Source organism: Bufo bufo, chromosome 5, assembly GCF_905171765.1.
Source record: "Bufo bufo chromosome 5, aBufBuf1.1, whole genome shotgun sequence".
NCBI classification, from domain to species: Eukaryota; Metazoa; Chordata; class Amphibia; order Anura; family Bufonidae; genus Bufo; species Bufo bufo.
The window spans coordinates 157,876,741-157,901,310 of record NC_053393.1 but is presented as its reverse complement, the minus strand read 5'-3'; the positions used below and the strand labels follow the sequence as shown (position 1 = coordinate 157,901,310).

The 24,570-nt window shown below is 41.4% G+C and overlaps 1 protein-coding gene across 1 annotated transcript in view; it reads right to left on the bottom strand.

The window, feature by feature from the left end:
- LOC121002446 (histamine H3 receptor-like) overlaps positions 1–18,750 on the bottom strand; it is a 35,978-nt gene extending 17,228 nt beyond the window's left edge. The window contains exons 1-3 of the mRNA XM_040433903.1: positions 18,501–18,750; positions 10,738–10,907; positions 6,255–6,593 (exon numbers count right to left, since the gene is read on the bottom strand). Of these exons, the coding sequence (XP_040289837.1) occupies positions 6,255–6,593; positions 10,738–10,907; positions 18,501–18,750 (759 nt within the window). The remainder of the gene's footprint in view (positions 1–6,254; positions 6,594–10,737; positions 10,908–18,500) is intronic.
- Positions 18,751–24,570: the final 5,820 nt, after the last annotated feature.

Genomic DNA, 24,570 nt, shown 5'->3' with positions numbered 1-24,570 from the left:
AATACTTTGGATACCTCATCATTTCATCCATCCTCAGAAATTCCTGTTATTCCAATCTTTTATCACCTAGTTCTACGTTTATTCCATTGCCACCATATTCCGATTACTCCAAGCCGGTTCCATTTCTTCTCTGGTCGTCATCAAGAAAGAGGCGGGGTCTATACTCGCATCACCTTATATGCACTGAGACGCACACTGATTGGTCAACTGCCTTCATAATTTACATTACTGATTATCTGTTTGAAAAAAGTTTTCATACACCTGTTGTAATAATTCTTGCTGCTATGGGAGTAGTAAAAGAAAGCTTAACACAATGGTTCGTCTCCTGTCATCAATAAAATCTATATCTTCCATGATTTTGTAATTTCACAGATCTTACAGTTTTCACTTCTGCAAAGGTAGTTAACAGATCTTTCTCTAAAGCAAAGTTAAGTAATAAGGCCCCCTAAAATGCCCCCAAGTAGTAATAAGGCTCCCTAAAATGCCCCCAGTAGTAATTAACCCCCTAAAGAACCCCCAGTAATAATAACGCTCCATACAGTGCCTCCAGTAGTAATAAGGCCGCCCAGAAATTCTCCTAGTAGTAATAATGCTCCTCCATAAGGCCCCCTGCAGAACCCCCACTAGTTATAATGTTCCAATGTAGTGGCCTCAGTAGTTATAATGCCCTCTGTATAGCCCCAGTACATATGTCCGTATGTAGTGCTCCCAGTAGTTATGGTGTCCCTAGTAGTTATACTGCATCCCTGTATTGCCCCAGAACTGACAGAAGAAAAAATAGTCTCGCTCCATGCTTGAGTCTTTCACGCAGTCTTGGAAGCAGGCAATAGGTATCTTCCAGCCTGTGGCACTGCTTTATAGGCTTCAGGCCTAGTGCCCTGTGGCCTATGAGAGTGAATGGCGGAGCATGGGGACCAGCACTTTTTAGCTACATTGCCGTTCTGAGGACAGCAATACAGTTGTATTAGCGGGCACTATTTTTGGGACCCTGAGCAAAACATCCAGGGCCCAAGCTCCCAGATGTTTTGGCCTAGCAATGCTTCACAAGTGGGCAGCCCATCTGGCATTTGCCATAATTGCCAGATAGCCAGTCCGGCCCAGTATGTAAACAATATTTTTTTTTCAAATATATCTATGAATGATGCTTAGGAGTAAGCTGTACTGGAGTTGAATGTGCCAAAAATTTAATATTTTAAATACATTTTATGAGCATCAAGGTGTCTTATTTGAGGTGTGGAACAACAAATCCCAGCAGCTGTGTCTTTGCAAATAGGTTTCTTTTATTTCATCACAGGTTTCCAGAAAATGTCCTATAACCAGGACGCGTTTCGGCGTACAAGCCTTTCTCAACAGGTACTGTTGAACAAAACGGCGTACATATAGATTTGGTAACATTGCCAGCCTTAATGCCAGTAGTGCCAGCTGTAGTATATATACATGGTACAAAATAAAGCACATTCAGCTGAATAGCTATTATGCCTAGTTATACAGTGATAATTCCTCCCTTTACTGCCTGATTGTACAGATTTGCTTTTCAGCAGCTTTGGAAAGCTGGGTAGCACTCGGAAGTGTTCTGGAGATCAAACTACATATATAGTAAATGCTCATGGTTGCCTTGATGTTATATTTATTTATGTAGTGTATACAGAATGTAGTTACCAGGTCTGCCCTGCAGAGTGTTACCCAGCTTTCCCACACTGCTGAATTCCAAATTTAGTAATTTAATGTAGTGATAAATCCCTTCATAGAGCTGCATTGGTGTGAACAGATTATGTTGCCCTCATACAATATAATAGATTCACATAATTTATATGGGCAACATTGTGTGTATTTCATATATCCAATATGACCCCATCACTGACCCACAGAGATTGGTAACCAGCTTTCCCAGACTGCACAATGCTAGACTTTGGTGAACAGCAGTGAAAACAACATTGAGAGACTATAACATAACTATACTGCCGTCGCCCCGCTAATTCTGGTTATCTTAAATATCTCGGTACTATATATGAGAAACTGTCCGTCCATCTCCAGCCCAACATTCCAGATCTGGTAGCGGCACTTTACTTGGAACACGTGGGACGCCGAGGACTTAACAGGCGAACAAACCCATCAGCCGAGCGCTGCGGCCGGCAGCTGCGCATCATCCAGACAGGCTGCAAGGAGACTGACGGGGTATTGAGACCACGTGGGACCACGTGAGCTCACTGAGTAACGAACAGACATACAGACCAGCGGGAGGCAAATGATGAAGCAATAAAACTGCAGGAGTGGTAACGTACATTCAAATATATATAGTATCAAGTCATGACTAACCTGAAAAAGTAGCTACTATATATTGGATGAAAATATAACCATCAGAACTAACACCAAGATATACAGGATATAAGGAGTGTTATTATCTATTCGAGTATATGGACATTGTGGTGACTTTACCAAAGATTGCATAACTACTATAATTCAATATATGAATATTGTGTGACAATAACTACTTTTTATCCATTGATACTACAGAAAAAGGAATCTATTTCAGTGGACTTTTTTGGGAGGATATATGGAATATAGACAACACTTATAACTTTATCGCACATTTCTGAATACTTTTATCCATTTTTTTATTCAAAAATTTTTATGTTTATGTTTAGAATACTAGGTCACCTGGTCATATATAATATCTGCAATTTGGAGTATTTACATGTATGGAAGCTTGCCTTTAATACATTTTACATTTAAATATATACATCTCTCCGCCTGGTTCCAGATAGCAGAGTGTTCCCCTAATTTCTATTATTTCTCTCATTCTTAGGATCCATTCACATGTCCGTAAGTGTTTTGCGAATTGCCGATCCGCAAAACACGGACACCTGCAATGTGAGATCTGCAATTTGCGGATCGCACATCACAGACACTATAATAGCAATTGCGGACAAGAATAGGACATGTTCTATTTTTTTTCAGGAATGGAATTGCGGATCCCGAAAAAACTGATCCCGAAAAAATGGATGCGGATCCTGAAAATGAGGATGCGGATCCCGGAAATGCGGATTCGCATCCGTTCCAGCCCCATTAAAAGTGAATGGGACCCAAATTACGGACGTGTGAATGGACCCTTAGTACGACATTGGGTGTGTCGAGGGGTGAGCACCACACTGTTATTTATCAAATTGTTGAGCCACTATCACTTTTTTTATTACAATGCTAGACTAGCCTATTTAGGAATTTATAAGGCCTTAGTATTAGTAGTAAAATACCTAGCTGGATTTGCTAGGTCTGTAGGTACCTGGAAAAGCTAAGTTAGAATCCCAGTGACAAATCCTCTATACCAGGGGTGCACAACCTTTTCTGGTTGGGGGCCACATTGTCAGCCTAAACCAATTCCAAGGGCCGAAAATAAAACTTAAAGGGGTTCTGCAGTTTGCTTCCAGAGGTTAGCCCCGCCCAGGCCAGTTAATACAAATCGTGACGTCACTGGGCCTGCTGTAAACAGTGAGAGGGCTGCGGCGCTCCTGGAGTGCTGCTCTTAAACAAACTGCAGAACCCCTTTAAAGAGGTGCTACTAACTGAAATACTATATTTTTGGCATATTGAACATACAGTATATATCATAAATGTCTAGTCACACTTCTAGTACTCCCATCTACTGGGAGAATACATGTGAGCAGCCACAAGACATAGACATACATGTCTGTTACCAGATGGTTGGGGGCCACACAGAATGGTATCAAGGGCCGCATGTGGCCCCTGGGCCGCAGGTTGTGCACCCCTGCTCTATACTGTTGCATGGCTATTCATAATCGTCATTTGGGGTCCTGGAAAAGCTTGGTAATAAATTATATGGATCTGTAATAGGGACTAAATACCAAGTCTACCTAAATAAATCCTTCTAACTCCCAAATAGTGCCATAGCTAAGTAGGTTTGCCTTCAAGGGTCTTGGGAAAGCTGGTTTACCACAATGTGGAACTGAAATAGACTTCAGAATACTAAATCTACCAAGATAAATCCTCTCCCCACCACAGTTGGCAGATTTGTCTTTCAGGGTCATGAGAAAGCTGGTTCACTACCATGTGGTACTGTAATAGAGACTGTAGGATACTAATCTACCAAGAGAAATCCCCCTCCCACTCCTAAATAGTGTCATAGCTAGTCAGATTCGCCTCTCAGGATGCTGGGAAAGCTGGATTACATGTACAGTATAAGGTAACATTATCTGGACAGTGTGGCTCAGTGGTGAAACGCATGTCGAAGGTCTTTTGGACCTGACCATCTCTATTATGGTATATCCTAATTATTATTGCCTGTTTCTTAGATCTTTGGGGCTGGATGCACATTTTTGACCCTGTAAGTCAGGGACGTTTTTCTGCCATGTCCTTTTACATGCCACTCCTTTATTGCTGCTTTATAGCCATGCTGTGTGCTACTTAGGTGCGATGGGAATTGATTGCATTATTGCTGGTTATAGCTTAATATGTATTGCATCTTCTGTTGTACACTGTTTGGCTAATATATTTTATTCTGTATACTTAATACTGTTTAAGCAGTTTTTTTTTATCCAGCACTGTGTGGGAATCTTTATCTGTGATGTTTATATATGCTACAGTAGTTATATTATTGTATTGCCACTTATTGTTTGGTTGCCATTTATCTTTATGGTTTAGTTTAGCAGTTTTTAGAGTCTTACGGCCTTCTGTATTTACTCCTTTTTGTGGCCTCCAAGGACAGGAGTCACCCTCCTGAGTTGTATTTGCAGAGTTTTCTACTGTACAATGGTGGGCATTTGTGCCACTATACACCTTTATATAATTAATGTATACTTAGGGTTATTTCCTTCTAAAGTGGCACATCCTTGTATACGTGAATAGGCATTTGTGATTATACGGTTCAGGTGGCCCATTTGGTTGCTTCCTCATCTGCAACGGTTGGGCTTAGCTCCATCTTCCCCCTTTTGTTTCACTTGTTTGTTATTTGTTTAAGTATTCTAATAATCTACAAAGAAAAATGTGGGGGATTCAGTCAGCACAACCCTGTATGCAGGTGCACATCGCTATGGCGAAATACATATACAAACGCAAAAACACAAATGCAATCGCACTCTGCATCCAGCATTCTGCCCTGCCTCCATGCTGGATGTTGAATGAGGCATTGGTGTACATTTTGGCCAAAGCGTAATAAGCTACTCACCACGTCATAGAGGCGACCTTGACGTGGTGAGTGGCTTATTACGCTTTGGCCAAAATGTACACCAATGCCTCATTCAACATCCAGCATGGAGGCAGGGCAGAATACTGGATGCAGAGTGCGATTGCATTTGTGTTTTTGCATTTGTATATTCTAATAATCTATTTCATTTTATATACATTGTGTATGCGATTTATGATAGGGGTTATTAGCATGTTTTCTAGGTTTATAGTAATGGTTGGCTAGGCCCTGCTACGTTTGTTGTTATGTTGTGAGGTTCTTATTGGTAACCCAAATCTGCTTTCTGTAGCAGTCTAGCAGGTATTTATGCAGTATGCTAAAGAAAAATGCTATTTTTTTCTTGTTTTTCAGGGTGGAGCACAGACAATTTTGTGTGGATTCTGGGAGCAGCAATGTGTTTTTGTAAGAAGAAAGCGCATCTTAAATAGAAATCTCTACCCTATTAGATTCATATGGAAAAATGGCACTATATGAGAATGGTCTTGTTGTCAGACGTTTGTTAACAGTCTAGATGCATAATTTTGTACAAGCTTTCAGGTCTTGAAGAATATTGCATAAATATCCATTCTGTAAAATCAGAAAGGTAATTAATTCTTTGTTTCAACTATGTTTTTTTTTTAATACAAATCATTTGTAGTAAGGTTTTCTTAAATGCGGGGTGGCAAAAAGGATACAGAAATGGATTAATTGAAGAGTTAAAGAAAAATAGCCAACATGTAATATCATATACAACTGTCGATACACAAATATCACAAAACCCTTCTGAGATAATCGTTAAGAAAGAGTATGGCGCCCAACAGATGCAAAAGGTGCAGACAAGAATAGCTAGAGATTTTGCCATTTTCTTATCCTTGGCTAATGCTGAATTTTTTGTTAGATCGAGATTCCGATGTCTATTTCTCTCTTCATTTCTTGCATTGTTTGCAGCCAGATTGAGACTTTTAATTTTAAAGATTGACAACAAATATCCTGTATTCCTATTTTTCGCTGCTCCAGGCTCTTGGCTGCATTGTATTGAAGCTGTTGCACAATTAGAATGATCTTCTCTACAATCTACAACAAATATATCATCGCTCCTCTTGTCTTCATATGATTCACTATGACTACTGTTTTGTATTTTGCTCCTCATTCGACCTCTTATATTAAAATAAATACTAAGGTTAAAAAAGGCTATTGCGGACATTGGGATAAAAAAGTCAAAAACAGACGAATAGAGTAAATATCGTCCACTATAGTAAAATTCTGGGTTACATTCACCATCTGGCATCAAACTATAACCCACCACATACTCCCAAAAAATAATTGCTGGTCCAAAATTTAAGAAGGCTAAAATCCAAACTGTAGCCATCTTTGTGAAAGCTGGTTTCAGTTTATTTTGCTGATTTCTATATTTTACCTACAAAATAGAAATTAACTAATGTAAGCTCAACAAAATGCTTTAACTAAAATAACATTTATTTGAAACATGCAAAAAGTTGTCATATTCATTTTTTTTATTTGTATTAAGAATATATGAAATGTTCCTGGCCTACCTGTGCTAGGATAGGGCACAAACAAGTTTGTGTGGAAGTACAAAGGGGGCATTATTATTGTTTGGGCAATTAGAGAAGCTTTATTACTATTACTGCATAGAAAAACAAGGGGGTTATTATTATGGTCTTGGACAATATTACACCCAGAGACACTATTGATTTATGGATTGGGACTTTGTTTAGAGATGAGATGGTCTGGAGAAGTAGTTGTGGTAGTGTGGGCCAGGTGGGGGAAAAAAAAACAGAAAGAAAAAAGAATATCTACAATCAGAGATATCAACTGTTATTTACTAGATTTGACTTTGTTATATTAACACTATAAATATATGTATAGGGTGTGTGTGTGTGTGTGGCATTGTGTTCTAAACTTGCCCCTGAAACCAAGGCAAATACACAGTGCTTCATCCGAGATTTGGACACAGCTGAGAGTAGAACACAATGGTTGACAAAGCTGCGGTTGATGTTCCCTGCCATCAAGAATATCAATAATGTTTGAGCAGACTTAGGCCTCATGCACACGACCGTTGTGTGCATCCGTGGCCGTTGTGCCGTTTTCCGTGATTTTCTGCGGACCCATTGACTTTCAATGGGTCCGTTGAAAACTCGGATAATGCACCGTTGTTCATCCGCGGCCGTGATCCGTGTTTCCTGTCCGTCAAAAAAATATGACCTGTCCTATTTTTATTTTTTTTATTTAAACTTTTTATTGGTTTTCAAAAAGGGACAGGGAATAACAGGGTTACAGGTACAGGCACGCAGGCCATGTAAATACATACAGATAGGCTTCAATTACATTCAAGTACATGGCATTCTTGAGCATGGAGATTGATGATAGTCAGTCAGACCGGTATTTCGTGAAATAAGAGTAACAGCCTATGGGGTGAGTGGTAGATTGAGAAAAAAAAGGGGGTGGTAGGTATGGGTCCCACAATTAGGCTACAGGATACTAGTCGTTGTGTAGTGATCGAACAGTGTGAGGGGGTGGTGAGTAGGAGGTCTATATTTGAGTTGAAGGGGGTGGTAAAGAGTGGGGTAAAAGTCTCTATGAGAGAGCCAGGATGAGTGTGGCTAATGGCCAGATGGATCTTGCCCAATGGTTAGGGATATTGGGCTTGAGAGAATGGCCCTGTTGGGAGATCTGTAGATCGACCATGGGAGCCACTTTTTGAGAAATATAGTATAAGTGCGTGTTTCCCATGATGACATTTCCTCAAACCTATGTAGTTGATCTACTTTAAGTATCAACTTTTCTATGGAAGGAGTCTGGGTTTGCAACCAGTAGCAGGGAAGTATGAGACGAGCAGCTAGTAACAATTGGGAGAAAACAAAGGGAAGTCGTGGGGGGTTCGTTCCCAGATATATTGATATTAAGGCCAGTTGGGGTGAGGGTTGGATAGAAGTGTTGCATATATTGTTTGCTATGGAAAATATTTCGAACCACCATTTGGATATGGAGGGGCATGACCACCAGATGTGGATGAAGTCTTCCTTATCCTGAAGGCACCTCCAGCAAATATTTGAGGCGGTGGGGGAATAGAGAGACGTCTTATCAGGAGTACGGTACCATCTTGTGAGGATCTTGTATCCATTTTCTTGGATACGGACACAGCGGGAAGTCCTGTGGGGAGATTCAAGAAGTTTGGGGAGGGACGTGAAAGGGATAACAATGTTAAGATCTGTTTCCCATTGTTTCACAAAGGCTGGTTTTGCCAACATAGGTGCTGATCGTAGTCTACTATAGATTTGTGATACTGTTTTTTTGGGGGTAGAGGGTAGGGAGATCACAGAGTCAAGCCAGACAATGGGACGTTGGAGGGCGCCTGGCTGGATGTGTTGGTTTAGGTAAGCTCTAAGGTAAAGTACTGAGAACATATCACATGGACTTGGGTTAAGGAGGCTTTTCATGTCATCTAGGTTAAGGGGTTTGCCAGTATGGTCCAGCAACGATGAGATAGCTATGGTTGAGGATGACAGTCTTACAGAGGTAGTCGATCTCAGGGCTGAGGGGGCTGTACCGAGCACATCCCTAGTTGTAAGAAGTGGTGAGGGGAAGGGTATTGAACAATGAGATGTGGAAAACCACTTCCATGCCTCAAGCTGTCCTATTTTTTTGACGGACAACAGATTCACGAACCCATTCAAGTCAATGGGTCCGTGAAAAAACACGGATGCACACAAGATTGGCATCCGCGTCCGTGATCCGTGGCCGTAGGCTACTTTCACACAGACGGATCCGCAGATCCGTCTGCATAAAAGCTTTTTCAGAGCTGAGTTTTCACTTCGTGAAAACTCAGATCCGACACTATATTCTAACACAGAGGCGTTCCCGTAGTGATGGGGACGCTTCAAGTTAGAATATACTACGAACTGTGTACATGACTGCCCCCTGCTGCCTGGCAGCACCCGATCTCTTACAGGGGGCTGTGATCCGCACAATTAACCCCTCAGGTGCCGTAGCCCCCTGTAAGAGATCAGGTGCTGCCAGGCAGGAGGGGGCAGACCCCCCTCCCTCCCCTGTTTTAAATTCATTGGTGGCCAGTGTGCCCCCCTCCCTCCCTCCCTCCCTCCCCTGTATTTAACTCATTGGTGGCCAGTGCGGCCCCCCCTCCCTCCCCTGTATTACTGTACATTCATTGGTGGCCAGTGTGCTGGGGCTCCGATCGGTAACCATGGCAACCAGGACGCTACTGCAGTCCTGGTTGCCATGGTTACTTAGCAATTTTTAGAAGCATTATACTTACCTGCGATGTCTGTGACCGGCCGGGCGCTCCTCCTACTGGTAAGTGAAAGGTCTGTGCTATGAGCAATGCGCCATACAGACCTTTCAGTTACCAGTAGGAGGAGCGCCCAGCCGGTCACAGACAGTGAAGGTAAGTATAATGCTTCTAAAATTGCTAACTAACCATGGCAACCAGGACTGCAGTAGCGTCCTGGTTGCCATGGTTACCGATCGGAGTCCCAGCGATTAAACTGGGACTCCGATTGGAACTCTCCGCTGCCACCAATGATGGGGGGGGGGGATTTTAATTAGGAGGGGCAGGGAGGGGGGCCTACTGGCCACCAATGAATGTACAGTAATACAGGGGAGGGAGGGGGGGCCGCACTGGCCACCAATGAATTTAAAACTGGGGAGGGAGGGGGGTGTGCCCCCTCCTGCCTCGCAGCACCTGATCTCTTACAGGGGGCTATGATACGCACAATTAACCCCTCAGGTACAGCACCTGAGGGGTTAATTGTGCGGATCACAGCCCCCTGTAAGAGATCGGGTGCTGCCAGGCAGCAGGGGGCAGTCATGTACACATAGTATATTCTAACTTGAAGCGTCCCCATTACTATGGGAACGCCTCTGTGTTAGAATATACTGTCGGATATGAGTTTTCGCGATCTAACTCAAATCCGATGGTATATTCTAACATAGAGGTGTTCCCATGGTGATGGGGACGCTTCAAGTTAAAATATACCATCGGATTGGAGAAAACTCAGATCCGATGGTATAATAGGGACTCCTGACTTTACATCTAAAGTCAATGGGGACGGATCCGTTTGCAATTGCACCATATTGTGTCAACGTCAAACGGATCCGTCCCCATTGACTTGCATTGTAAGTCAGGACGGATCCGTTTGGCTCCGCACGGCCAGGCGGACACCAAAACGACATTTTTTTTATGTCCGTGGATCCTCCAAAAATCAAGGAAGACTCATGGACGAAAAAACGGTCACGGAACAACGTCAAACGTGTGCATGAGGCCTTAGCCTGAGTTTGCACTTGCATCTTAGCCTCCTTTACTTCAAACACCTTATTTCCTTGGCAAAATGAGGCTTCTGCATGGGCAATAAAGAACACCTCTGGAGATTTGAAAAGCAGAATGGTCAGGTACTGTTGTCTTTTTTTTTGGAGTCGGGGGTGGGTGGGGTGGGGTGGCAGTGTCCTTGTGATAGGTTTCTAGTCAAGTGGTACAAAATTTGTATTGGTTATCATTTGGTCAGTGCTGTATGCTAGATACTTACAGCTTTAGTGACTGCCAGAAAACGATCACAGCTGATCAGAACAATATTATATATCGTACACTGGCACAACGTATAATCAATAGCGAGCCAAAGTTTACAGATAATTTTTCCAAGCACCCATCCTTTATTTAGAATGTAATTCTTCATGTACAATGGAAGAGAAAAAGTACCTAAGAGAAGGGAACATGTTTCATGTGTTCATTGACGGTACAGTTTATGCAATTACTTTTTTGATCAAATGCTAAATTATTTGTTATACATCACCATCATTTGTTACATTGTAGTAATTATCAAATTCTGCAACAATGAACAAGAAGTGCAGATGGATATAGTGCATGGCAAATATTCAGTAAATTTTAATCTTGCTAGAGGGATATGTATATAGAGGGACATCTATATGCTAGAAATGTAACTTACCTTATAGGAAATTTGGATAAAAAAATAAATAAAAGTAACAGATCTAGTAGTACATACTATATATGGGGTACTTACCTTATTTTGGTGAGGCATCTTTTGGGAACCTATATACAGTAGCTACTATGTTATAACTTTCTAAAACATATATTTTAAGGTTAGTATGTTATAACCACTAACTGCTATCTAGTTGTTTACAGAGATGTTTTTAGGCCTCTTTCAGACGGGCGTTGCGGGAAAATGTGCGGGTGCGTTGTGGGAACACGCGCAATTTTTCCGCGCGAGTGCAAAACATTGTAATGCGTTTTGCACTCGCGTGAGAAAAATCGCACATGTTTGGTACCCAAACCCGAACTTCTTCACAGAAGTTCGGGCTTGGGATCGGTGTTCTGTAGATTGTATTATTTTCCCTTATAACATGGTTATAAGGGAAAATAATAGCATTCTGAATACAGAATGCAAAGTAAAATAGCAATAACAATTTAACTCACCTTAATCCACTTGATCGCGGAGCCTGGCATCTCTTCTGTCTCCTTCTGTCTCCTTTGCTGAACAGGACCTGTGGTGACGTCACTCCGGTCATCACATGATCCATCACATGATCCATCACCATGGTAAAAGATCATGTGATGGATCATGTGATGACCGGAGTGACGTCATCAAAGGTCCTGTTCCTGTAATGAATGCTCACCACAGGTCCTGTTCAGCAAAGGAGACAGAAGGAGATGCCGGGCTCCGCGATCAAGTGGACTAAGGTGAGTTAAATTATTTATTTATTTTTTTAACCCCTCCAGCGCTATTTTACTTTGCATTCTGTATTCAGAATGCTATTATTTTCCCTTATAACCATGTTATAAGGGAAAATAATAATGATTGGGTCTCCATCCCGATCGTCTCCTAGCAACCGTGCGTGAAAATCGCACCGCATCCGCACTTGCTTGCGGATGCTTGCGATTTTCACGCAACCCCATTCATTTCTATGGGGCCTGCGTTACGTGAAAAACGCAGAATATAGAGCATGCTGCGATTTTCACGCAACGCACAAGTGATGCGTGTAAATCACCGCTCATGTGAACAGCCCCATAGAAATTAATGGGTCGGTATTCAGTGTGGGTGCAATGCGTTCAACTCACGCATCGCATCCGCGCGGAATACTCGCCCGTGTGAAAGGGGCCTAAAAGGTACGGCAATTTATAGTTAATTGTGGTTTTATATTGCTTGATTATGTGATTACACAGTTTGCCCATTACTTTTAAAAAGGGCTGTATTTAGAAAGTAAAATTTCCCTTTTTTAATGCAATTTTGACTGTGTGGTTAACTACTTAATTACCAGAGTGTTTTCCCCCTTCCTTACCAGGCCAATTTTTTTTATTAATTTTTGCAATGGGCCTACCTAACTGCAAATAACTATTTAATTTCTAAGCTAACCTACATGTATTTGATATAATTTTTCACAAACACCTTAGACCTTTTTGTGCCATAAGATGAAAGATATATATTTTTTTAATATAAAAAAAGTGAAAATGATTAAACAAATTGATATTTTTCTTTCTTATAATTTTTTTAAATTCTAATAAAAGATTTCAAGATTAGTGTTGAGCGAACCCAAACTGTAAAGTTCGGGTCCGTACTGAACTTTGCAAATTCGGGTACCCGAACCCGAACTTTTCCAGCAAAGTTCGGCTTCGAATTTGGTGTTCGGGCATTTAATAAAGTTTTTGAGCTGTGGTCACTTAGAAGCTATTACTAGGCATGGCTTTGATTGGTTGGTGCATCATGTGACCCAGCCTCTATAAAAGTTGGATCACGTGTAGCACCGCCCATCAGCTCTGAGTAGTGCAGGGACAGGAAGCAGGCAGCTGAAGCGATGGAGAGTGTTAGGAATCTGGCTATTTGTTTTGTGGGTGACCTATAATGATTTTTTGTGGGTGCAATGCACCAACTTTGCACCCCTGACACAGAAATGTAATAATAAATCTGGCTGTTAATTCTGTGGTTGACCTATAGTGATTTTTCGTGAGCGCAGTGCACCATTTTTGTACCCCTGACACAAAAATTTTATAGTTGATCCGATGGGTGACATATACCAATTTTTGGTGTGAGATACATGTGCACTTTATGCGTGACAGGGAAATTAATATAGTTAATCTGACGTTATATCTCCCTAACTCCACACTGGGTAAATGCAGTGGCTGCTGGTCCTGAGTCGGATATCAGTTTGGCGCATGTCCTACCGCCACACCAAGATTGCAGGACATTTCTCGTTGCCTCCTCCTTCTCCGCTTCCTCCTCTACTGCCTCCTCATCCGGTCAGCATAACACCTGCACCACCAAGATCAGCACAGCAAGGGGAAAACGACAGCAGGCTGTTTTGAAACGTATCGGTTTGGGGGGAAAAACCCACACTGCGCAGGAGCTGTGGACGGGCATGGAACAACAGACCGATGAGTGGTTAGTGCCGCTGAGCCTCAAGCCTGGCCTGGTGGTGTGCGATAACGGGCGAAATCTCGTAGCAGCTCTGGGGTTAGCCAATTTGACGCACATCCCTTGCCTGGCGCATGTGCTGAATTTGGTGGTGCAGAGGTTCCTGAAAAATTACCCTGATATGTCAGAGCTGCTGCAGAAAGTGCGGGCCGTCTTTGTGTGCTTTCGGCGTTCTCACCCTGCTGCTGCTCGCCTTTCTGCGCTGCAGCATAACTTCTGCCTTCCTGCTCACCTCCTCAAAAGAGACGTACCCACAAGTTGGAGCTGCAGCATGCACGGGTGAGTCGCTCTGCGGAACAGCACCACTTCACAACCAAAGAGTGGGGCTCCATGCGGGACGTGTGTGCCGTGTTGCGCTGTTTCGAGTACTCCACCAACATGGCCAGTGCTGATGACGCAGTCCTCAGCGTTACTATCCCACTTCTATGTCTCCTTGAAAAAACACTTCGGGCGATGGCATTCCCACCTGACAGCGGGGGCTCAGTGGAAGCACAAGGTGAAGGCAGAGGAGGAGGAAGAAGTCGCCAATGCAGCTGGGGCACCGCCAGCACCGCAGTAGGGAGGGTTAGCATGGCCAAAATATGGAAAGCTTTGTCAGCATGCCACAACAACCAGCACCACCAGCTGATACGGAACGTCTTAGCAGGAGGCAGCATTTCAGCAACATGGTGGAACAGTACGTGTGCACATGCCTACACGTACTGACTGATGGGTCTGCCCCATTCAAGTTCTGGGTCTCCAAATTGGGCACATGGCCTGAGCTTGCCCTTTACGCCTTGGAGGTGCTGGCCTGCCCTGCAGCAAATGTATTGTCCGAACGTGTGTTTAGCATGGCAGGGGGTGGTATTCACAGACAAGCACAGCCACCTGTCCACAGGGCATGGATCCCACAGGACTTGTCAATACCTTGTGCTGAGTAGACAAGTATACCGGCCGCACCCAACCATTGTTATACTCCAGCGCACTTTCTCTTTGCATTCTCTTTTCTACAAACCGGATTCCAAAAAAGTTGGGACACTAAACAAATTGTGAATAAAAACTGAATGTAATGATGTGGAGATGGCAAATGTCAATATTTTATTTGTAATAGAACGTAGATGACAGATCAAATGTTTAATCCGAGTAAATGTATCATTTTAAAGGAAAAATAAGTTGATTCCAATTTTCACGGTGTCAACAAATCCCAAAAAAGTTGGGACAAGTAGCAATAAGAGGCTGGAAAAAGTAAATTTGAGCATAACGAAGAGCTGGAAGACCAATTAACACTAATTAGGTCAATTGGCAACATGATTGGGTATAAAAAGAGCTTCTCAGAGTGGCAGTGTCTCTCAGAAGCCAAGATGGGTAGAGGATCACCAATTCCCACAATGTTGCGCAGAAAGATAGTGGAGCAATATCAGAAAGGTGTTACCCAGCGAAAAATTGCAAAGACTTTGCATCTATCATCATCAACTGTGCATAACATCATCCGAAGATTCAGAGAATCTGGAACAATCTCTGTGCGTAAGGGTCAAGGCCGTAAAACCATACTGGATGCTCGTGATCTCCAGGCCCTTAAACGACACTGCACCACAAACAGGAATGCTACTGTAAAGGAAATCACAGAATGGGCTCAGGAATACTTCCAGAAACCATTGTCAGTGAACACAATCCACCGTGCCATCCGCCGTTGCCAGCTGAAACTCTACAGTGCAAAGAAGAAGCCATTTCTAAGCAAGATCCACAAGCTCAGGCGTTTTCACTGGGCCAGGGATAATTTAAAATGGAGTGTGGCAAAATGAAAGACTGTTCTGTGGTCAGACGAGTCACGATTCGAAGTTCTTTTTGGAAATCTGGGACGCCATGTCATCCGGACCAAAGAGGACAAGGACATCCCAAGTTGTTATCAACGCTCAGTTCAGAAGCCTGCATCTCTAATGGTATGGGGTTGCATGAGTGCATGTGGCATGGGCAGCTTGCATGTCTGGAAAGGCACCATCAATGCAGAAAAATATATTCAGGTTCTAGAACAACATATGCTCCCATCCAGACGTCATCTCTTTCAGGGAAGACCTGCATTTTTCAACAAGATAATGCCAGACCACATTCTGCATCAATCACAACATGATGGCTGCGTAGGAGAAGGATCCGGGTACTGAAATGGCCAGTCTGCAGTCCAGATCTTTCACCTATAGAGAACATTTGGCGCATCATAAAGAGGAAGGCGCAACAAAGAAGGCCCAAGACGATTGAACAGTTAGAGGCCTGTATTAGACAAGAATGGGAGAGCATTCCTATTTCTAAACTTGAGAAACTGGTCTCCTCGGTCCCCAGACGTCTGTTGAGTGTTGTAAGAAGAAGGGGAGATGCCACACAGTGGTGAAAATGGCCTTGTCCCAACTTTTTGGGGATTTGTTGACACCATGAAATTCTGATTCAACATATTTTTCCCTTAAAATGGTACATTTTCTCAGTTTAAACTTTTGTTCTGTGATTTACTGTATGTTCTATTCTGAATAAAATATTAGAAGTTGGCACCTCCACATCATTGCATTCAGTTTTTATTCACGATTTGTATAGTGTCCCAACTTTTTTGGAATCCGGTTTGTATTTCCCAATGTTTTGGGGTCTTCCCAAATTTATAAAAAAAATAAAATTAAAATAAATTAAGGGAAAGAAAAACAAAAAAAAACAGTGTTGGCTACTTCCTTCTCCACCGCCACTTCCACCTACACCGCCTCCCCAACCTCCTACTCCACTTTGACCTCCGCCTCCGAGTTCAAGATTATTATTATTATTTTTTCCTATTCTATGTTATTTTAAGTCATTTCCCTATCCACATTTATTTGCAGGGCAATTGTCCTGCTCTTACCCCCATTTTGCTTCCTTTTGCAGCCCTCTAGGCCTTATTACGACTATTTTACAGCCATTTTAGTGCACCAAAGTTCAGGTCATTGACTTCATTGGGGTTCAGGTTCGGGTTCGAGTTCAGGTCAAGTTCGGGTCCCGAACCTGAAGTTTGACCCGAAGTTAGGCCGAACCCGGCAAACCCGAACATCCACGGGTCCGCTCATCCCTATTCAAGATACAACATTTCTAAAACCATTACAGTGAAAATGGATGCTACTTGTGTAATTCATCTCAAGACTTCAAAGAACTGAAGCGCATTTTGGCTGCCAAAACATTAAAAACTCCTTTAAAGTATTTTTTTAATGTTGCCCCCCTAAGGTATTCATCTTAGGGATATTTACACATTTTTAGCTTTTGCCTTATTTTTTTAATATTTTTTTTATGAATGAAAAAATATGCATACTATTTATATTTTAAGCACACCAAAACACTATACTAAATATAGCTAAAACAAGTACCTTTTATTTTTTTTTATGATGGAAAAACAAGTGTGTATGCTTGTATATTTTATACTGAAAGTCTTTTATACTGTTGCTAAAACTAATACATTTTTATCTTATTTTATTTTTTTATGAAATAAAAAGGGAAAATGTGTTTGTGTATCTAGTCTGCTATACTTTGCTAAAACTGATAATTCATCTTGTATGATCTGAACATTAACTGTACAGCTGAATGGTTTATAACTGCCCATGTAATTTCATGGCAGATATTTATAGTTTGTTAGGCTGGGTTTACAGTTTCATCCAACCACAAAATATAATCATGGCAAAAGTCTAAATTGGCCAAATTATCATATCAATGAGATTCAAACATTATCCGATTTACTTCCTATATCCTAGGAAAGATCTCTACAATCATAGCATATAAAAAGTGACTGGATTATGAATGTTATAAAGGTTATATAGGCAATGGTAGTAAGTATTTTATTATAATGTTCCCTGTTATTTATGTTCCATCCTACCAGACATTCCTGCATTTAAGTGGTAGACTCAAACCAATAGCTTTATTATAAATTATTGGGGGCCACAATCTACATCCTTATCATTATCAAATTCTAAAATGATTTATAGTAGTGTTATTCTAAGTTTTATGTATGTGGTTATGAAAAGATATTTGCTTTAATGTTTATAAATTGTATTTAAAAAATAAATTAAAAAAGTCAGAAATTTTCAGGTAATTACAAGATGCTGCACTTGCATGATGTCGATCTTAAAATAATGTGGACATTTGGGGACACATTTATTAAGACCTGCATTATTGAGGCTGGTCTTAATAAAGGCCCATAGCTGGCTTCTCCATAACTTCAGCGCATCCAGCGCCAGTTATAAATGTAAGACAGCTTCTGAGCAGTCTTACATTTAGACCATTTTCTACGCCGAACGAGACAGGGCTGCCGACACGTCCCCTTCCCCACCAATTTTAGATCTGCCGTGAGCGGGACGAAAATTGCAGATAGTGGCTAATCTGCCATCTGCGCCTGAAATACGCCTAATTTAAGGGAATTTCAGAATAGTAAATGACCCCCCTCGGTCTTTGTCACACACAGCGCATATCTAAAAAATTATCTCTATATGTACTCTGTCTTATCTTTCCTGTGCAATGTCCTTGTGCCCTCAACCGCTTGAATGAGATCAGAAACAAGTCTGTGCTGTGAATACAGGCAGTCTCTGGTACAGTAGCTAGAACTTCCTTTAGCCATTTCAATGCTTTTAGCTATATGTATGACTCTGGCAGGAGGACATTGGGTTACCATAAGTCAGGTATAGCGTAGATTAAGACAAGTCTGTGTCATAGAGCGAGTAGAGAATGTAAAATACTGTTTTGTTTAATATCTAGACACATTCTCAGAAGTAAAAAAAAAACTATAGGAATGGAATATGAATGACAATAGACACCCTATTGTTTAGATGCAGTTATGTAAAATAAATAAATTATATATATATATATATATATACTTTTATAAAAAAAAAATTTACCTGTGAAAAAGTCACTGATGGCCAAGTTTAAAAGAAAGTAGTTGCTTGGAGTTCTGAGTTTTTTGTTGATTATAAAACCAAGTATAACAAGTGCATTCCCTGTGCCTGTCACACTGATCATGAAAGACATCAGAACAGCCTGAAACATTGTCTCATCATCTACAGTGTGACTTTGGAGAGAAATATTGCTGTTGGTGAAGAACACACTATTTCCATCATAATCCCAGGATCCATTGTTGTACGCATGCATGGTACGCCTCCTTGCTGGATATCACCGTAAAAACACTCATACAGTTAGAATATTCTGGCAACGTAATGCTACTTACAGAAAAAGACAAAGTCTTCATTTATAAAACAAATACACACATTTTGGTGAACCTTCCAATTGCAGCCAGTAATTATAAATGCTGGCCTGAGAGTTGTCTGACGTTTATAAGCCCTGAAAGTTCCACTGGGGACATTTTCTTCTGAGACTTATCTAATAAACAGAGGTAATGGCCAGTCTTGCAGGATTTGCTTATTATTCCCTGGTTTATGCTGGCAGTTATATAATTCCCTCAAGGCATAATGGCCTCAGGATGAATTTTTTTTTTATTAACTCCTTAAGGACACAGCCTTATTTCACCTTAAGGATCAGGCCATTTTTTGCAAATCTAACCAGTGTCACTTTAAGTGGTGATAACTTTAAAACGCTTTGACTTATCCAGGCCATTCTGAGATTGTTTTTCGTCACATATTGTACTTTATGACACTGGTAAAATGAAGTAAAAAAAAAAAGCATTTTTATTTATAAAAAAAATACCAAATTTAGCAAAAATTTGTAAAAAATTGCAAATTTCCAAGTTTCAATTTCTCTACCTCTGTAATACATAGTAATACCTCCAAAAATAGTTATTACTTTACATTCCCCATATGTCTACTTCATGTTTGGATCATTTTGGGAATGATATTTTATATTTTGGGGATGTAACAAGGCTTAGAAATTTAGAAGCAAATCTTGAAATTTTTCAGAAATTTTCAAAAACCCAATTTTTAGGGACCAGTTCAGGTCTGAAGTCACTTTGTGAGGCTTACATAATAGAAACCCCATTCTAGAAACTACACCCCTCAAGCTATTCAAAACTGATTTTACAAACGTCATTAACCCTTTAGGTGTTCCACAAGAGTTAATGGCAAATGTAGATAAAATTTCCGAATTCTGATTTTTTGGCAAATTATTCATTTTAATCCATTTTTTCCAGTAACAAAGCAAGGGTTAACAGCCAAATAAAACTCAATATTTATTGCCCCGATTCTGTAGTTTGCAGAAGCACCCCATATGTGGCCGTAAACTACTGTACGGGCACACAGTAGGGCGTAGAGGGAAAGGTGCGCCGTGTGGTTTTTGGAAGGCAGATTTTGCTGGACTGGTTTATTTACACCATGTCCCATTTGAAGCCCCCCTGATGCACCCCTAGAGTAGAAACTCCATAAAAGTGACCCCATCTATAAAACTACACCCCTCAAGGTATTCAAAACTGATTTTACAAACTTTGTTAACTCTTTAGGTGTTGCACAAGAGTTATTGGCAAATGGGGATGAAATATGAGAATTTCAATTTTTTGTGCAAATTTTCCATTTTAATCAATTTTTTCCAGTAACAAAGCAAGGGTTAACAGCCAAACAAAATGCTATATTTATTCCCCCGATTCTGTAGTTTGCAGAAACACCCCATATGTGGCCATAAACTACTGTACGGGCACACAGTAGGGCGTAGAGGGAAAGGTGCACCGTGTGGTTTTTGGAAGGCAATTTTGCTGGACTGGTTTATTTACACCATGTCCCATTTGAAGCCCCCCTGATGCACCCCTAGAGTAGAAACTCAATAAAAGTGACCCCACCTAAGAAACTACACCCCTCAAGGTATTCAAAACAGATTTTACAAACTTTGTTAACCCTTTAGGCGTTGCACAAGAGTTATTGGCAAATGGAGATGGAAAATTAAAAATGGAGATGGAAAATTCTCTTTTAATCCATTTTTCCAGTAACAAAGCAAGGGTTAACAGTCAAATAAAACTCAATATTTATTGCCCCGATTCTGTAGTTTGCAGAAACACCCCATATGTGGCCGTAAACTACTGTACATGTCCCATTTGAAGCCCCCCGATGCACCCCTAGAGTAGAAACTTCATAAAAGTGACCCCATTTTGGAAACTATGGGATAAGGTGGCAGTTTTGTTGGGACTATTTTTAGGGTACATATGATTTTTTGTTTATCTATATTACATTTTTGTGAGGCAAGGTTACCAGAAATAGAAATTCAGAAATTTCATCTCCATTTGCCAATAACTCTTGTGGAACACCTAAAGGGTTAACGACATTTGTAAAATCAGTTTTGAATACCTTGAGGGGTGTAGTTTCTTAGATGGGGTCGCTTTTATGGAGTTTTTACTCTAGGGGGGCTTCAAATGGGACATGGTGCCAAAAAAAAAAAGGCCATCAAAATCTGCCTTCCAGAAACCATACGGCATTCCTTTCCTTCTGCGCCCCCTGCCGTTTTGGTCATTCAGCAGGGTTACGACCACATATGGGGTGTTTCTGTAAACTGCAGTATGAGGGTAATAAATATTAAGTTTTGTTTGGCTGTTAACCCTTGCTTTGTTACTGGAAAAAACCGGATTAACATGGAAAATGTGCCAAAAAATAGCTTTTTTGGCACCGTTTTTATTTTTTATCTTTTACCGTGTTCATCTGAGGGGTTAGGGGGGTATTTTTATAGAGCAGATTCTTACAGATGCGGCGATACCTAATATGTCTACTTTTTATTTATTTATATTTTACACTATATTATCTTTTTATAAAGAAATAAAAAACATTTTAGTATCTCCATAGTCTAAGAGTCATTTTATTTTTAGTTTTTAGCCGATTATCTTATGTAGGAGCTCTTTTTTTGTGGGATGAGAGGACGGTTTTATTGGCGCTATTTTGGGGGGCATATGACTTTTTGATCGCTTGCTATTACAATTTTTGTGATGTAAGGTGACCAAAAAATACCTTTTTTTGCACGTTTTTTTTTTTTTTTTACCGTGTTCATCTGAGGGGTTGGGGGGGTATTTTTATAGAGCAGATTCCTACGGACGCGGCGATACCTAATATGTCTACTTTTTATTTATTTATGTTTTACACTATATTATCTTTTTATGAAAAAAAAAACATTTTAGTATCTCTATAGTCTAAGAGTCATTTTTGAGCAGGCATCAGGCTCAATGATTTGAGCAGGCATCGGGTTCCGATCACCGGCCGCCGGGCGGCGGTGATCGGAACTATACATGACGTACCGGTACGTCATGTGTCCTTAAGTACCAGGACAACATGCCGTACCGGTACGTCATGTGTCCTGAAGAGGTTAATCCATTGTCAGTCCTCATTTAGGCCCCATGCCCTGACAGGCCTCACTGGGAATTTTAATTGTACAACTTTCAGTAGCACTAGTTAGATTGGGGCATGCATGGAGCCAAAATGGGATTTACAAATGGATTAATTAACCCCTTTGCGCCCCTGAAATATAACCAGGCCAGCACCCCGCTGCAATGACAGGGATCGGAGATAATACTGATCCTGGTCAATAGCGACTGTGGCACCTGAACGTAGACAGGTTTTGCCACATTTGAAAATGTCCGAACAATTAAATGTTTCAATTAAAGGAAACCTGTCACCTCCAAAACACATTTTAAACCGACATGATTACCTTACAGTAGCCCCCAGTGTGTTTCTAATCATGTTTTTCATTCCTCCACTGGTTGTTGCATACTTTATAAAAACGCTGTTTTAAGCCTCTTTCACACTGGCGTGTGCGGCCCGTCGCACGAGCACAGTCCGTGGGGCAGCCGCAGCGGATCGCGGACCCATTCACTTGAATGTGTCCGCGATCCGGCCGTTGCGCAAAAAGATAGGACATGTTCTATCTTTTTGCCGAACAGAAGTATGGGACGAAACCCCACAGAAGCACTCTGTAGTGCTTTCGTAGGGTTCCGTTCCGTGGTTCCGTTCCGCACCATTCTGCATCTCCGGATTTGCGGACCCATTCAAATGAATAGGTCCGCATCCGTGATGCGGAATGCCGACGGAACGGCGCCCGTGTATTGTGGCCCGCATTTTGCTGCCCACAATACGGCAACGGGCCGCACACGCCAGTGTGAAAGAGGCCTTAATCTGTGTTTTCGCTATCCTCAGAGTCAGCTTGAAGTTAAGGGGGCAGCGGCCTCCTTGCTTCAAGTCAAGCTAAGCCTGCCCTTTACCCGTCCTCCCTTCACTGTGATTGACATCCTGCTGTGAGGCTGGGATCGTGCAAGTCTCGGCGCATGCGCAGAGAGCGGAGAGCGGACGGCTGAGTGCGGGAGCCGGAGACGGGATCGCCCAGTGACAAGGAGCGCACCATGCATGCGCGAGACTTGCACAATCCCAGCCTCACAGCAGGATGTCAATCACAGTGAAGGGAGGACGGGTAAGGGGCGGGCTTAGCTTGACTTGAAGCAAGGAGGCAGCTGACTCTGAGGATAGCGAAAACACAGATTAAAGTATACAACAACCAGAAGAATGAAAAACAGGATTAGGAACACACTGGGGGGCTACTGTAAAGTAATGATGTCGGTTTAAGATGTGTTTTGGAGGTGACAGGTTCCCTTTAAAAAGGTTTTTCTTGCTTGCTGAATGACATTACGAAAAAAAAGGCATTTTCAGCACATAGTGCATCTCATAAACACCCAAAAAAACATGGCCAGAATACATTTTTTTCACCCAAAAAAGATTCTTTTTCAGATTTTCAATACAAGATATAGTGAATTAACTGCTGCCATTAAAAAAATACAGATTGTCATACAAAAATATAAGCCCTCAAGCTGTGTGATTGAAAAAGTAAAAAAAAAAAAGGGTCTTGGAAGGGGGGGGACTTAAAAATTAAAACACAATAATAAAAATTGGTCGGTCCTTAAAGGGGTTGTACCATCTCGCATTTCCATGGTGAAATGGGACAAACGCTGAGCGGGCCAGTGTCCCACTGTTTCTGTAGTTCCTATTGCTGTGAATTGGAGCTACTTAAACAACATAGCTAAGCAAGGTAGGCTATTTCCAAGAGTAACTTGATAGTTACAGTGTGTTCAGCTACACTGTTTATATACATGTAGCTCCCATTTTCTGCAAGCCTGGTCATCTGAGGTCGGCCTTAGTCCCATCTCACCACGGAAGCGTGAGATGGGACAATCCTTTTAAGGAGTTAATAAGAAGGAAAAATTGGGGTACAGCTACATGGTTCCAAGGATCACAGTGTAGCAGTGCTACGATAGAAATAAATTGTGCGACTTGCACATGTGATATGACCAAAGAATCGAAAAAAAATCCCACCAGGCTGGATTTTTTGTGATTACACAGTTGCAGTACATGTGTGATTCACGCTATGGCTCATTCATTTCCATGGTAGCACTCCTTGGGAGTGACAGCTGTCATATGGCTAGGATTGCTTTGTAGCCGAACAGTTAGGCTAGGGGTACAGGGCTGTATTCGTTTTTTTGGCTAATATTACATTTTTGTATAGGGTAATGTATCCACCTGTTTATGGGCTGCATTTGTCATCTAAATCACAGAGAAAACCATTATACCACAACAGGGACGAAGAATTGGTGGGAATCCCAGCAAATATTAATTATGGAGAGAGATCCCTCCCCCTTATTTATCTTGTATATGTTCAGGTCTGAATTTGATAGATTCCCGTGTCATACCCAGCTTTCCTCTGGAAGCTATTTTAGAGACTGTTCAAGACTTCATTTTGTGTTTAAATTCTTTGTGGGCCATAAGAAGATGACGACTGGCTGTCTGCCAGTTTGAGTGACTTGCTTAAAATGTAGAAGTTGGTGGTCTTTTGTTGGAATGAGATAAGCTGTGCTTGTGTTGTCAAATGACCAATTAACCATAAAGAGTTATTAAAGGCATGGCTTTAAGTTTTAACCAATTCTGAGTGTTATTTGGATGTGTGTTAACCAATTACGATGATACTTTGAGAAGTTACACCTGGCACACTCTGTTGGAAAATGTATAA